General features: G+C 42.8%; 2 protein-coding genes across 2 annotated transcripts in view; one reads left to right on the top strand and one right to left on the bottom strand.

The window, feature by feature from the left end:
* Positions 1-5,249, top strand: part of dnah7 (dynein, axonemal, heavy chain 7) — a gene marked incomplete at both ends in the record, with an annotated part of 89,011 nt that extends 83,762 nt beyond the window's left edge. The window contains one exon of the mRNA XM_079264138.1: positions 5,043-5,249. Within this exon, the coding sequence (XP_079120264.1) occupies positions 5,043-5,249 (207 nt within the window). The remainder of the gene's footprint in view (positions 1-5,042) is intronic.
* Positions 5,250-9,150: 3,901 nt separating this feature from the next.
* On the bottom strand, positions 9,151-14,095 carry LOC306774147 (uncharacterized protein; the record flags this gene model as incomplete). The annotated part of the gene is made up of 5 exons (XM_079264129.1): positions 9,151-9,329; positions 11,837-12,002; positions 12,085-12,210; positions 13,580-13,785; positions 13,873-14,095. 5 exons carry the CDS (start codon positions 14,093-14,095, stop codon positions 9,151-9,153), a joined length of 900 nt encoding a protein of 299 aa, XP_079120255.1.
* Between the last annotated feature and the right edge of the window lie 340 nt (positions 14,096-14,435).

Here is a 14,435-nt window from a genome sequence, read left to right as displayed (position 1 = left end):
TATATTATATTATAATAATATATTATATTATAATATATACTATAATAACATATATCATATATATAATTTATTTATTTATAATTTATTATATAATTTTACCATAATTTTATTATAATAGCCTCCATTCCTCAGACAGACATTGTGTTTCTTCATCTTTCAGAGCTTGAAGTGTTTAAACCATTTGTCCCAGTAGTTTTACCTTTGCAGGGATTTTCTTTAAATCTCCAGTGTGTGAGAATTTCTCCCATTTAGCAGTGCGCTAACTGAATGCAAACAACTGAGTAGAGCTCTCTGGCGCCTCGTTGTTTAACCATGTTATTACCACAAGCCGTGGAGAGTAACACATGTGAAACATCTTGACGTCTGTCCCGTCAGGTGATGAGGTACAGAACGAAGCATAACGTTTTGTTACTGATGCTGATATTCTCTCTGTATTTAGTACCAAGCTAATGCTAATAGCTAATAGCCTTTTTGACTAAAGCACTGACATAATTATGAAACAGGAGGAGAAACTTTGGGAAAATCTAACCAAAAGCAGCGCATGATGTCCTGCTGGTACGACTTCTGTGAAGAGTAACAAACAAATTCAGCCTCCACCTGAAGTCCCTCATCAACCGTCTCCATCTGCTAAACGCTACACCCATCTACACCCTCCTCTTCTGCCGGTTATTATTTCTTCTCTTGGCTATTTCTCCCTCTAACGGAGCAACGAGTATGGATTCTCCTACATTTAGAAAAAAAACAGCAAGTTAAATAATCCACGGTGGTCTTTGCTTGTTTTTCCTTCTCCCCAACAACACTCTGGGATTCACAGCTAAACCGCGTAAGGCTAGTAAGTTTGTCCTCTTACAGCTACCGTATGCCGCCACCTACGTATTTATAAGTACCTCATTCTAAGCTAAAAGAATGTTTTCATTTAGATGCAGTTGTAATTAAAGTAAAATATGTATTTACAGAAGCGATATGTAATTTTTGCTGATAAAAAGCCAGATTATTTCCACACCATAGCTTTAAAGCCATGTTTTAACATGAATCAGAGACTAGAGTGGAGCTGCAAAAGTTCAATTCAGTTCAGCTTTGGCATCTCCGCCCAGAAGATTGGTTTTGTTTTTTTTTTTCAGCATTTGTTTATCTGTCGGTTTGTTTCTTAGAGAAAAACATTGTATCGAGGCACCTAAACATAATCAATTCATTGTGATCCAGTTAAAACAAATCCATATCAGTTCCATTTATGATGTTCACACAAACTAATTCATAAAAAGTTGCCAAGTTAAGAAAAACCAATAGATTTCATAGACTCTGTTGTCCATGTTCAGTCTTCAAAAGGAGAAAACTTAGGCTCATCCAGACAAGAAGCCCCAAAAAATGAATAAATAAATAAATAAATAATTAAATAAATTAATAAATAAATATGCTCATGTACACACCGGACCTACAAATGTGATAATGTGCTCTTGGTTTTCAGTCCTTTGTTGTTGTGTCTGGTTTGCTGTTTTAGTTTGTATGTTTGTGTGTATTCTGTTTGGTTTTCTGCTGCCTGTTCATCAGTTCACCTGGTTCAATTTGCTCATTTGCTTCAGCTGCTCCCTGTTAGTCCACCTATGTATATAAACTCCTTGGTTTTAGTGTTCCCTTTCCAGTTTGTTGCCATGTCTGGTCATATTACTGCTGTGTTCCCTGGTTTTCTGTCAGTAACGCCTTATTCCTCCTCTGGTCTGATACATCAGCCTGCCTTTGGATTCATGTCACCCAAAAGCTGTACCTGCTTTAAAACCAGCCAACTAGCAGGAATCAGCAAGAGTAGACATGCTAAATACTTCCAAACCGTTGAAATAAACTTCTGTACATCAACATGGTGTTAACTGTTAGAACGGCATTCACTCTGCCGTGTGTGTGTGTGATGGAGAAAGAAAACAGAAGAGATGATGATTAATACTAAATTTATTTATGGATTAAGTGTAGAAACATTCTGTTAATGCAGCCGCTCATCTCTTCAGGAGGTTTTTATCACCACAAGATTCAAATAAAGATTGGATTGTTTTAACGTAATGATTTAGTCACATGCAGGATTATCAGGTTCTTTCAGGCAAATGTCTGCATCAGTGTTAACAAATGGTATAGATTGTAGGGTAAATGAAAACTACTTTTAAAAGTGTTTTTATTTCTGTATAGTGTCCATATACAGTAGATCTATACAGAAGCTCCCTTGAACACTTTCTAACCAGAAATATCCAGCTAACCAAAAACATATTGGCTGATGAAGAAAATCAGAAAGCTGCAGAGTCATTGTTGTTGAGTGATAATGTCTTTTAGGAGGTTTTGCTCTCACTTACTGTCTGCCTCTGTTACCTTTTTTCCCCATTCACGTTTCTTTATTATGTTCTACATGAAACCTTCGATTAAAATGTTCTTTCCCGTTGCTTTTACTGTCCTCTCAATTCAAAGTGCGTTATCATGGTAAAAAACTGATGAAATCCGGCCTGTACACAGGCTTAAACTTACATAATAATGAAGCTTTAAAAATAGAACCACACTACCCCACCACAGCTTCACACATCTACAAAACATTGTGTTTGCACCTTTCTGCCATGGAGCACAAACAGTTATTGTAATAAAAATACACACAGTTGTATAAACCTGGCCCCTGGAGTTGCTAATTTCACTTTAAAACTTTTTGGGGCTTTTGGATAACAAAGATATAACAGTTGTCTTTCACAGCTTCTCTGAAGCGATTCGTTATGAAGTTAAACAAACCCAAATCTCTGAAGCGTTATGTAGCTGAAGCTAAAGGAACCCAAATCTCTGAAGCGTTATGTAGCTGAAGCTGAAGGAACCCAAATGTCGGAAGCGTTATGTAGCTGAAGCTAAAGGAACCCAAATCTCTGAAACATTACATAGCTGAAGCTAAAGGAAGCCAGATATCTGAAACATTATGAAGCTGAAGCTAAAGGAACCCAAATCTCTGAAGCATTATGTAGCTGAAGCTAAAGGAACCCAAATGTCGGAAGCGTTATGTAGCTGAAGCTAAAGGAACCCAAATCTCTGAAATGTTACATAGCTGAAGCTAAAGGAACGCAGATCTCTGAAGCGTTATGTAGCTGAAGCTAAAGGAACCCAAATCTCTGAAACGTTATGTAGCTGAAGCTAAAGGAACCCAGATATCTAAAACGTTACGTAGCTGAAGCTAAAGGAACCCAAATCTCTGAAACGTTATGTAGCTGAAGCTAAAGGAACACAAATCTCTGAAATGTTACATAGCTGAAGCTAAAGGAACGCAGATCTCTGAAGCGTTATGTAGCTGAAGCTAAAGGAACGCAGATCTCTGAAGCGTTATGTAGCTGAAGCTAAAGGAACCCAAATCTCTGAAACGTTATGTAGCTGAAGCTAAAGGAACCCAGATATCTAAAACGTTACGTAGCTGAAGCTAAAGGAACCCAAATCTCTGAAACGTTATGTAGCTGAAGCTAAAGGAACCCAAATCTCTGAAACGTTATGTAGCTGAAGCTAAAGGAACCCAGATATCTGAAACGTTATGTAGCTGAAGCTAAAGGAACCCAGATATCTGAAACGTTATGTAGCTGAAGCTAAAGGAACCCAGATATCTGAAGCGTTATGTAGCTGAAGCTAAAGGAACCCAAATCTCTGAAGCGTTATGTAGCTGAAGCTAAAGGAACCCAGATATCTGAAACGTTATGTAGCTGAAGCTAAAGGAACCCAGATATCTGAAACGTTATGTAGCTGAAGCTAAAGGAACCCAGATATCTGAAACGTTATGTAGCTGAAGCTAAAGGAACCCAGATATCTGAAACGTTATGTAGCTGAAGCTAAAGGAACCCAGATATCTGAAACGTTATGTAGCTGAAGCTAAAGGAACCCAGATATCTGAAACGTTATGTAGCTGAAGCTAAAGGAACCCAGATATCTGAAATGTTATGTAGCTGAAACTAAAGGAACCCAGATATCTGAAATGTTATGTAGCTGAAACTAAAGGAACCCAGATATCTGAAACGTTATGTAGCTGAAGCTAAAGGAACCCAGATATCTGAAACGTTATGTAGCTGAAGCTAAAGGAACCCAGATATCTGAAACGTTATGTAGCTGAAGCTAAAGGAACCCAGATATCTGAAACGTTACGTAGCTGAAGCTAAAGGAACCCAGATATCTGAAATGTTATGTAGCTGAAACTAAAGGAACCCAGATATCTGAAACGTTATGTAGCTGAAGCTAAAGCAACCCATATATCTGAAACGTTATGTAGCTGAAGCTAAAGGAACCCAGATATCTGAAACGTTATGTAGCTGAAGCTAAAGGAACCCAGATATCTGAAACGTTACGTAGCTGAAGCTAAAGGAACCCAGATATCTGAAACGTTACGTAGCTGAAGCTAAAGCAACCCAGATATCTGAAACGTTATGTAGCTGAAGCTAAAGCAACCCAGATATCTGAAACGTTATGTAGCTGAAGCTAAAGGAACCCAGATATCTGAAACGTTATGTAGCTGAAGCTAAAGGAACCCAGATATCTGAAACGTTATGTAGCTGAAGCTAAAGGAACCCAGATATCTGAAACGTTACGTAGCTGAAGCTAAAGGAACCCAGATATCTGAAACGTTATGTAGCTGAAGCTAAAGCAACCCAGATATCTGAAACGTTATGTAGCTGAAGCTAAAGCAACCCAGATATCTGAAACGTTACGTAGCTGAAACTAAAGGAACCCAGATATCTGAAACGTTATGTAGCTGAAACTAAAGGAACCCAGATATCTGAAACGTTATGTAGCTGAAGCTAAAGCAACCCAGATATCTGAAACGTTATGTAGCTGAAGCTAAAGGAACCCAGATATCTGAAACGTTATGTAGCTGAAGCTAAAGGAACCCAGATATCTGAAACGTTATGTAGCTGAAGCTAAAGGAACCCAGATATCTGAAACGTTATGTAGCTGAAGCTAACTAAATCTCTCCACTGGTCAAACACTTTTTGGAAGAAAATATTCTGAGTGAAACAGATTGCTCAGCATTGTTCCACTTCTGTTCTCTCTGCCAGATGTGGCTGAAGCCCATGAAGCGGCAGGACATTCCTCAGAGAATGTGCTATGTGGCGCCCGTCTACAAGACGAGCGAGCGCCGAGGCACCCTGTCCACCACCGGACACTCTACCAATTATGTCATCGCCATGACGCTGAACTCCGACATCCCAGCTGAGCATTGGATCAGACGAGGAGTCGCTCTGCTCTGCCAGCTCAGCTCCTAGTTCCTGCTTGGTTTCAAGCTCCGAGATGCCATTAAAAACAGTGTAAGATGCACGAATGCCTGCAGATTTCTCCGGTCTTTAGGTGCAGAATTTCACACACCGACCAGAACGCGACACAGCTAGATGATACAGGTAACCTCATGGTACGCCGCCAGCAAACTGCAGCACGACGCTGCAAACACACTCAGCTGTGTTTTCTGTTTAGAAAATAGTAAACTAAAAATAAAGGTATAAATAAATAAATAAAAGGTAAAAATATTAAACTGTTCTTCTTTAAAAGAGCAGAAACATGTTGATGAAAACTTGTCATTTTAAAAAGCAAAGTAAGCTGAAAATGGCCTTATTTCCCAAAGGCATAGATACGGAGATGAAGCTTTGCTCTTCACTGTAACGAACAAACAGGTAAAGGGACCAAAGTAAAAGATGTGGTCTGCTCTATGTCAGCAGCAACTGGTGTGGTAAATCTGTTAGCTCAAATGCTTCATGTTTCCAGCGGAGAGTCTTTTCAGATCTTCATTTTGGGAATAATCAATCGGAACAATCTTTGGCTCTTTCTGTTCTCATGTCTTCACTGATGTCCAGGTCAGGGAGCTGCCAGAGCTGAAGCATAACCTTCAGTTTACTCCAACCAATATGTTTATTTGACTTTCTCAGATAACTGATCATCCTCTCTCGTTTTACGGTCCATCTCCTTGGTCCTGAGTGGAAAAGGTGCACAGAAAGTCCAGAGCTAGTGTTCTGCATGGATCTGTGATCTGAAATGTCCCAGACATGGAGGATGTAGTGGGGGGTGGGGGAGATTTGGATGCGACGTGGGGGTCAGGAGGATGGTTTTGAGGGTGGGCTGAATGTGTGGCTGGGTGGACCTGTATGTGTCGGGAAGTGTGTGTGTGTGGCTGTAGGTGTGTGTGCTGAGACAGTGGCGGATGTGTGTGAAAGTGCCGACGTGTGGACAAGGGGGGACTTCATGTCCCCAGGTGGGGGTGTCCTCTGTGAGTGAGGGGGCGGTGGACAATCGGTCTGGGATTCCCCTTCTGCCGCCCCTCCTCCTCTTTGTCCTCATGCCCCCCTTCTGCATGTGGTGAGTTGGTCCCCTCTTGGGTCGGTGATGACTCTCTGGTTAGAGTCGCCGAAGGCTCTGGTTACGGGGATGGCTGCCCCTGGCTTGTCCTGGTCCTTGGGAGGCCATGGGAATGGGGGGCATGCCTAGTGCTGCGGGCGGCTCACCTTCTGGAGGAAAGCTCACTTTCCTCCAGACTTAAATCCCTCAACCCCTCTTCCTCCCCGCCCCCCATCACACACAGGCAGGGTATTGGGAGGTGTGCACGTGGCGCTGGGTGGTGAGAAAGGCCATCAAGGTGGTCTTGATCGCTGCACCCAGCCTCGGCTCACCTCCCAGTTTTAATTACACTTAGACATCAAAACACCAAAACACTCACAACTCACATGATTGGGGGGGGCATGCGGTGTATGGTGGCCGGGGCTGCTTAGGTGGTCCCTCTCCCAACACCGCGTGGCACTTCCCTCAGTTTTAATTGCAACTAATACATACTTCATAATCAGTCATAAGCAAGGGGGAGGTGGGGGGGGTTTGGGTCCTCTCATGCCCCTATTCTCGGGGCTTTACTGGGGGAGGGTATGGGTGGGGGAAGAGTGCCATCCATTAGACCTGAGTCTAGACTGGCCTGGCTGAAGGAGGGTTGTCGCCGGCCCTGGGGGGGTGCTGGGTCGGCTGCATCTGTGGGGTGGTGGGGGGGACGCTGGGAGTGGTGGGCGGTAATTATGGGGCCCTGATCGGGGCCATCCTGTCCTCTGCTCCCTCTGGGACATCTCACATGGGACATGATGGAGGGGTGAGGTGAGGATGTGTGGGAGTGGGTGTATGGGGTCACATGGGGGTTGGATGGTGGGATGGCTGGGGGGGGATTAGGGTTGGGGATATAGGTGGGTAGGGAGCTGACGGGATGGGGATGTGTGCGGATGGGTAGGTGTGTGTGTGTGTGTGTGTGTGGAGGGGTATGTTGGTGGGTGGGTTGTATGTAATGGGGTGTGCCTGTGCTGGAGGGGTGAGGGTGTGTGTGTGTGTGTGTGTGTGAGCAAGTGAATATACATATATGTTTGTGGGTATGTATCTGCATATACGTGTATGCATTGATCTCTTTCTTTTGTTTTCTATGTTCTCTTTTCTGTTCTCTTTCTGCCCCTTTTCTATCCTTTCCGGTCAGGTCCAGCAGCATAAACTCTTTAATACAAACTATTATCCAAAACAAATAGGAAAAGAAAATAAGAATCAAGAAATACAAGGGGATCATTTCATCTATAAAAGTTCCCCTTGGCAACATACATTTGCCCAGCAGAACACAGCATCCAGAACATCAGTCTGCTTGCTTAAATGCTGGACAAGACAAAAAAAAACAAAAAACAGAAATGTCCCAGACCATGAAAGCCGCTTTGGACATTTTCCTTTCACTGCAGAACTCTGATAAATTCTGAGATAATGTACTTTACTTATATTTAAAGTTAAATTAACCTTCCTGGAACGTTCACATCCATCAGCTAGAGTTTTCTGAAAGTTCTGGAAGTGAACCAATGTCCTCCGCTCCTCCAAAGCACCAAGGTTACAGGACTTCCATATTTAGTTGGCCAGATCTCAGGGTTTGAACCAGAAGCTGTGCTGACAGCTGTGTTTACATTCATAATCATGGAGGAGATTAAAATACATTTAATCTTATTTTTTTTTCCTCTGTAATGTAATATTTTCACTGCGTTTCCTTTGTGAGGCAGGCTGTATTGGAAATACGCTTATCCCAGCTGTCCTGATCAATAACAAGCCCCTCCAAATGCTGCAAACAGCATCAGATTTTCTTCCATCACTAATATTTAACAGCATTTCCCAAACTACTTATCTAATCTGCAAACATCTCCACAGGTCTCCCTTCGTCTTCACATTAAGCATCAAGTTCCTCGTGAGGTTGGACTGAATTTACAGTTAGATCACTTTTAACCACCAGGAGTGGCACGAAATGCTCGCTTGTTTAGTCTAAATGTTGGATCATTCCACAGAGAGAAATATATCTGTCTATCAAGGAAGATTTTTGTGAAATTTAATTCAAACACGTTTTGAGAAACACAAATCTTTGGATTTAGCGACTTGGCTCCGGAATCGCCCTTCTATGGTCAAACTGAACAATTTTCTTTTACAATAAACACGTACAATAACGGCTCATGTTGAACACAACGAGGCTTCACATCAGATGGAGACACTGTTAACGTTGAACACCGAGCTGCGTCGTACAGTTAACCAGAGGTGTAGAAAGTAGAATCCTGTCCAGCAGCTCTTTCCAAACATCACTAAACCTGAATGTAATCAGCTCCACTGCAGATAGACGAGCCTGTTAGTAAAAACACCTGTTCTAAATGCACAGGTAGATCCAAAGAGATGTCAGGACTTCTACTTTATTTTTACTTCTACTTCTACTTTATCGTCATGGTGAAGAAGGAGCTGAGCCAGAAGGCGAAGCTCTCGATTTACCAGTCGATCTACGTTCCTACCCTCAGGTGGACACACTCCCAACGGACAGAGGAGCACAGATTTCAATTACTTTATTGAGAATATTAACAACACTCCTTTTGTGGTGCAGAGGACACCAGCTGAAAGGTTTCTTTTTCTAAATTAATACACAGGATCTGTTTTTGTTTCCTTTAATGTCCATTTCTGTCATAACATGCATAAGAAAACATCTGCAAGTGCTTTAGGAGTCATTCTGACAGACGTCCACATCTGTAGCTGCTCCAGCTGTGACTTCTCAACAGCAGACAGTAAATATCTGTCCTGAAAGTCTTTTCCACCTTTCTGCATTCAGACTGCAGGTGTGTGTGTGTATGTGTGTGTGTGTTAGAGTCAGCGGTATGTGCAGTGGTGCTCCTGGTGCTGCCGCAGCTCCACTTTGTGTTGGAAGGTGTAGAGGCAGCGGGGGCAGCGATGTGGCCGGTCGTCCCTGTGTTTACGGCTGTGGGTGATGAGGTTGGAGCTCTGGCTGAATGCCTTGCCGCATATCTGGCACACGTGAGGCTTCTCCCCTGGTACACAAACAGAACACAACATATTACAGATAATGCCATGAATTTGTCTCCATAAAGCGTCAAGCGGAACCGCGGCTTCCTCCTCATAAGGTCATGTGACTGTGCTGTTTCTAAAAAAAAACCCAGTACAATGTTCTTTTCTTAGATTGAACTGGAAGCCTGTATCATTAGTTTCCAACCTTGGTTCGTTCATGCTCAGCTCAGTGCAGACATGGACAACCATGGACCGATGCTGAAACGTCCTCGGCTTCATTACTTAGCTTCTCACCATTACTGATGCATTTTGCCAGAGTCCTGCTCTGTTCTTCCATAAAATCAGAGTTACCGGTAAGTTAATAACAACGGTCGACGAATCATCTCCACTGTGGTGTTTCTCAGACAGGAAAAATCAACGTCCCCTCTGAGCTCACTGAACCACATAGAACATGGACCAGACTTTACTGGAGGTTCTGGTCTCAAACGTTTGTGTTGTCAGGTTCCATGTGAACGAAAGGTCCAAATGATGAAAAACGGTAAGCAGAGACACCTCAACTCATCTCTGTGAGGATGTCCTCTCTGTTCAGTCAAAGCCTCATGGACCCTCGTGGTCTTGGCGGACCCCCTTCAGGGATCCTGGTCTGGATTTACTCATAAATACGTTATACCAACTCAATGAATAATCATTTGATGTTTGATGTGATTCTAATTCAGTTTGATTCGGGATCCAGATGATCGATGGGAGGGGATATCAATTGATTATCATAAAAGCATAAAATATCACAAGTATAATTTTATCCAACGGAATCAGGCAGTTTCACTTGATTTCAATTTGATGGCAACAAAATGACATTTTCTGAAAATATTGGGTTTTCTTAGACTTTTTTTGTTGTATATTTGTGATTTTCTTTTAAGGAGCAAAAGGCATCAATATTGGTATCTGTACCCACGTCTGTGTCAATATTAGTATTGAAGAAAAAGCAGCATAAAGACATGATATCAGATCGACAGGAATAATTTTGGTATTGTCCGTCAGCTGGCAGCAAACTGCAGGTTCAGTGTCCTGCTTCAGGACTTGTACAGGGACAGAGTTAAAGCTCTAGTAGGTAACGTTCCTCAGAGACGTGTTACTCTGGGTGAAGCGGTTCCTCGTCCTGATAGTAGTCTATACATTCTGTAATCATGAACAATAAGAAATATAGTCAGACCCCTCAGTTTACTGTAAATCTGTAAAAACTGACCAATCCAAACGTTCCGACCCAAATGGAGTTGTTCATTTCTTATGTTTCATAAGCTTCTTCTCCCGGCTCCCCTCCTCCCCCTCCAGCAGAGCATACCTGATAGCCACACCCTGCATATATACAGCATGTTAGGATGAACATACAAAGTAGTAGGGGTGGGAAAATCTAATCGAAAAATCAAAAATCGGGATTTTTTGCTTCACAATTTTAAAATACATTTTTTTTGTTAAAAAATCTTTTTCTTTTTTTTTTTCAAATGAATAAGAATAATCCATTATGAAAGTTTTATCAGTTTTATTGTTTTTTTGTTTTTTTTGTGTTCTTGGGCATTATAGCAGCAGAATGATGATTCGGCTGCTGTGTTGTTTCCTCACTAAAATCAAGAAAAATGACCAGCAAAAAAAGTTTTGTATATTTTTGCTGTGTTTAGTCTACAAAAATCAGTAATATCAAAGAATCATAAGAAATGCAATTTAAATAGAATAGGCACCTAAAAATCGGAATCGAATCGGGACAAAAGCATATCTTCACAGGCCTACAAAGTAGTGAAGAAGAAACTCGGAAGGCAAACATGGCTGAGAAAATGCAGGAAGGATTTCCCGACCAGGCTCGGTTTATTTGCCTCCTTAAATAGACAGCCGAGAGAGAAAATAGTTGGTGGAAAAAGCTGCGAATAAAAAAACCTTGGATCAGGCGAGGAGCAGAACCGGAGGGGGAGGAGCCAACGCAGGGGAGGAGCCAACGCTGGGGGCTGGAGCCAAGACAGGGTGCCACTTTCACATATTGCTAGCTCCCCAACATCACCTAGCCCAGCTTTAACTGAATGGCAGAGTCGATAAATGAGCCACTCCCAGTAGAGCTGCAGATTATATCGTTTTAGCATCGACACCACAGCGTTGTTGTGTAATAATCACACCCTGCAATGGAACTCAGCATGTCTATCTGCGACCTGCAGCTCATTTTGATTTACACCTGCTCTAACGTGGGCAATCGTAAATGAAACATAAAACATTTACTCAGCAAGATAAAAGCCTTATCATTAAGATAACAATAAGAAAAACTAAAATACAGATGAAGACTTTACCAGTAACGTACAAAAGGAGGAAGGATCAGTGCAGGTTAACTGTCAACGAGATGGCAGGACTGCGCCGTGACAAAGTGTCATTCAAGTTAAACAGAAAATTTCTATTAAGTTTTTTTCCAGTATCGTGCAGCCCGAAGGCACAGCCAAGCTCATGTAGAGATTCATCTACAGGTAAATACTTCCTGAGCAGGAAACAAACCCACCGGTGTGTATGAAGGTGTGCTTCTTCATGTCAGACTTCTGGTGGAACCGTTTACCGCAGTACTGGCAGGGATAGGGCCGCGTGTCGGAGTGAATGAGCAGATGGGTGGAGAGGGTGGAGGATCGCTTGAACACCTTCCCGCACACCTTGCAGCCAAACGTCCTCTCCTTACAAACACAACAGGAGGGTTGGAACAGATTATTTATGAAGACATGCTGAAAGATCTGATGAAGCAGAAGCAGCGCTGACCTTTCCCCTGCATGGCGACGGCTCGTCATCAGCTCGGCTGGCTTTGAAGAGTGCTGCTGGCAGACGAGCTCTGCTTTCATGACTCTTCAGTAAGTGAGTCTTTAAACTTGACATGGATGAAAATATCTGCCAATAAAGATGAAGGAAGCATGAGAGAACTTCTGGAAAATATATGAAACAGAAGCCTTTTAAAACTAAATAAGTCGATTTTCTTTCATTTGTTTGGTGACGAGGCATTGTGTTAACATAATCCCAAGGAGGAAAGACATCAGAAATCCCAGTAATCTGCGGTTTTACGGAGAAAAAGATTATTCACGGGTGGAAAAATGTTCAAGAAACTTTCAATATTCCCAGAAGAGACGAGCGATGCACAGAGAAGCTGAACGAGCCCACAAGGTCGGTTCCTGGACGTTGGTATCTGACTGGACAGGTTTCAGGAGAAATCTTTCTTTCTCTGGTGGTTTCAGATTACAAAGCTGCATCTGAACAAATCACAACTTCTGGAACGACAAGCCTCATTCACCAAGATTGTCTTAAACATCTTGTAAATTCTTACTGAAGTTGTACGTTTTTACGAAAACCCTTCCTCTGATTATCGAATGTTCGTCCATCCATCTTCAGCTGCTTATCCGGGGTCGGGTCGCGGGGGCAGCAGCCTAAGCAGGGAAGCCCAGACTTCCCTCTCCCCAGCCACATTTGCCAACTCTGCGGGGGGGATCCCGAGGCGTTCCCAGGCCAGCCGAGAGATATAACCCCTCCAGTGTGTCCTGGGTCTTCCCCGGGGTCTCCTCCCAGAGGGACGTGCCTGGAACGCCTCACCAGGGAGGTCCAGGAGGCATCCTGACCAGATGCCCGAGCCACCTCAACTGGTTCCTCTCAATGCGGAGGAGCAGCGGCTCTACTCTGATCTCCTGGATGACCGAGCTCCTCACCCTATCTCTAAGGGAGAGCCCGGCCACCCTGCAGAGGAAACTCATTTCCTGTAAACGAGATCAGTTTAAATGTTCCTACATGGTGAAATTCAGATTCTTTCCTCAGATTAGTGAAAACCAATCTCTCCATTAACTACAAGTAGGTTCCAGCTGTTTGATTTACAGGATAACGACGGCAGCTGGATAACATTTGCTTTAAAAACAATTTATATATATATATATATATATATATATATATATATATATATATATATATATATATATATATACATGTAAGATGACATGATATTAATGTTCATATGAGATGAAAGTAACTTTATAATAAGACTTTGGAAGAACCAGGATTGTAAATTTAGAATGTGTCCTGATACATGAGTCATATTTTGGGTTAAGACTAATAAATCTGGAGAACTGATAGCTTAACTTGACCTTTAACAGGAATATCCGGTACTGGACCCAAAGCTTTTTTTGTTGTGGCGTCAGAACCTTCCTGATCTAAAGCATTCCTTCTACGACGACTAGAACGATAGTTTTCTGTTTAGTTTAACGGACGGAGGACTTACTCTCCCGCAGATCAAACACGCTTGTCTCGGAGCGCTGATCCTGGAGCAGCCGCTGCTCCTGGTTTCCCTCACAAAGAGAGGCGGCTGAGTCAGATCCGCAGTCAGTTTGTCTGGATATCCTGAGCTCGCAGGACAATTGGAGCACACGGCCAGTGTGGGAGATCCAGCTTCCTCCTTGGTCCTGCAGGATTCAGCAGATCTAGATCCTATAAAGAAGACAGACAGATCCATGTTTTAGCAACCTTCTCGTTGTCGAAGACGTGCTTGGTGAACGTCATAGATCTGCCCCTCACCGCAGTATTTGGGACTGAATGGCTGGAGATGTCCACTCCCATCCGACTGGCTGGTAGCAAGAAGGTCTGCCTTCTTATCTGATGCTTCTGCAGTGGTGTACGCGAATGCGGCCCCCCAGGGCCCTGCTGTGAAAACTACTGGAGTGGATCCAGGGCTGGGGCTCCTGGCTGTGGGTCGGAGGTGGTGCAACCCTCCCCGCTTCACCAAAAACGATCGAGGCATCACTCAGAGGGCGTAAAACCTGATCCAGAGTCAGCTGGAGGGATGAAAAATGTTCTGAGTAAGAATCCATCCTGCTTTTATGTAGTTTATTCAGCAGTTTTTACACGTTAATGGTGTAAACAAAGTTTCTACGGATATTATTACTGTCCAGAAGAGGGCAGCAGAACTGTACTGTATTCAGTCTTCCTGCTGCGAAACAGTTTGACCTCGTGTTTAACAGCTGTCTTTCCACCTTCCACAGCTTTTTAATGTTAGTTTTAGACTATTTAAATATTGTTTTTGGTTTCCAATATTAACCTGAAATGTGTCATAAATACAGCAAGTTAAGAAAATAAGATAG

The sequence above is a fragment of the Telmatherina bonti genome (assembly GCF_933228915.1).
Source record: "Telmatherina bonti genome assembly, chromosome: 3".
Lineage (NCBI taxonomy): Eukaryota > Metazoa > Chordata > Actinopteri > Atheriniformes > Telmatherinidae > Telmatherina > Telmatherina bonti.
The sequence above is the reverse complement of the archived record's forward strand: the minus strand, read 5'-3'. Positions and strand labels throughout refer to the sequence as shown.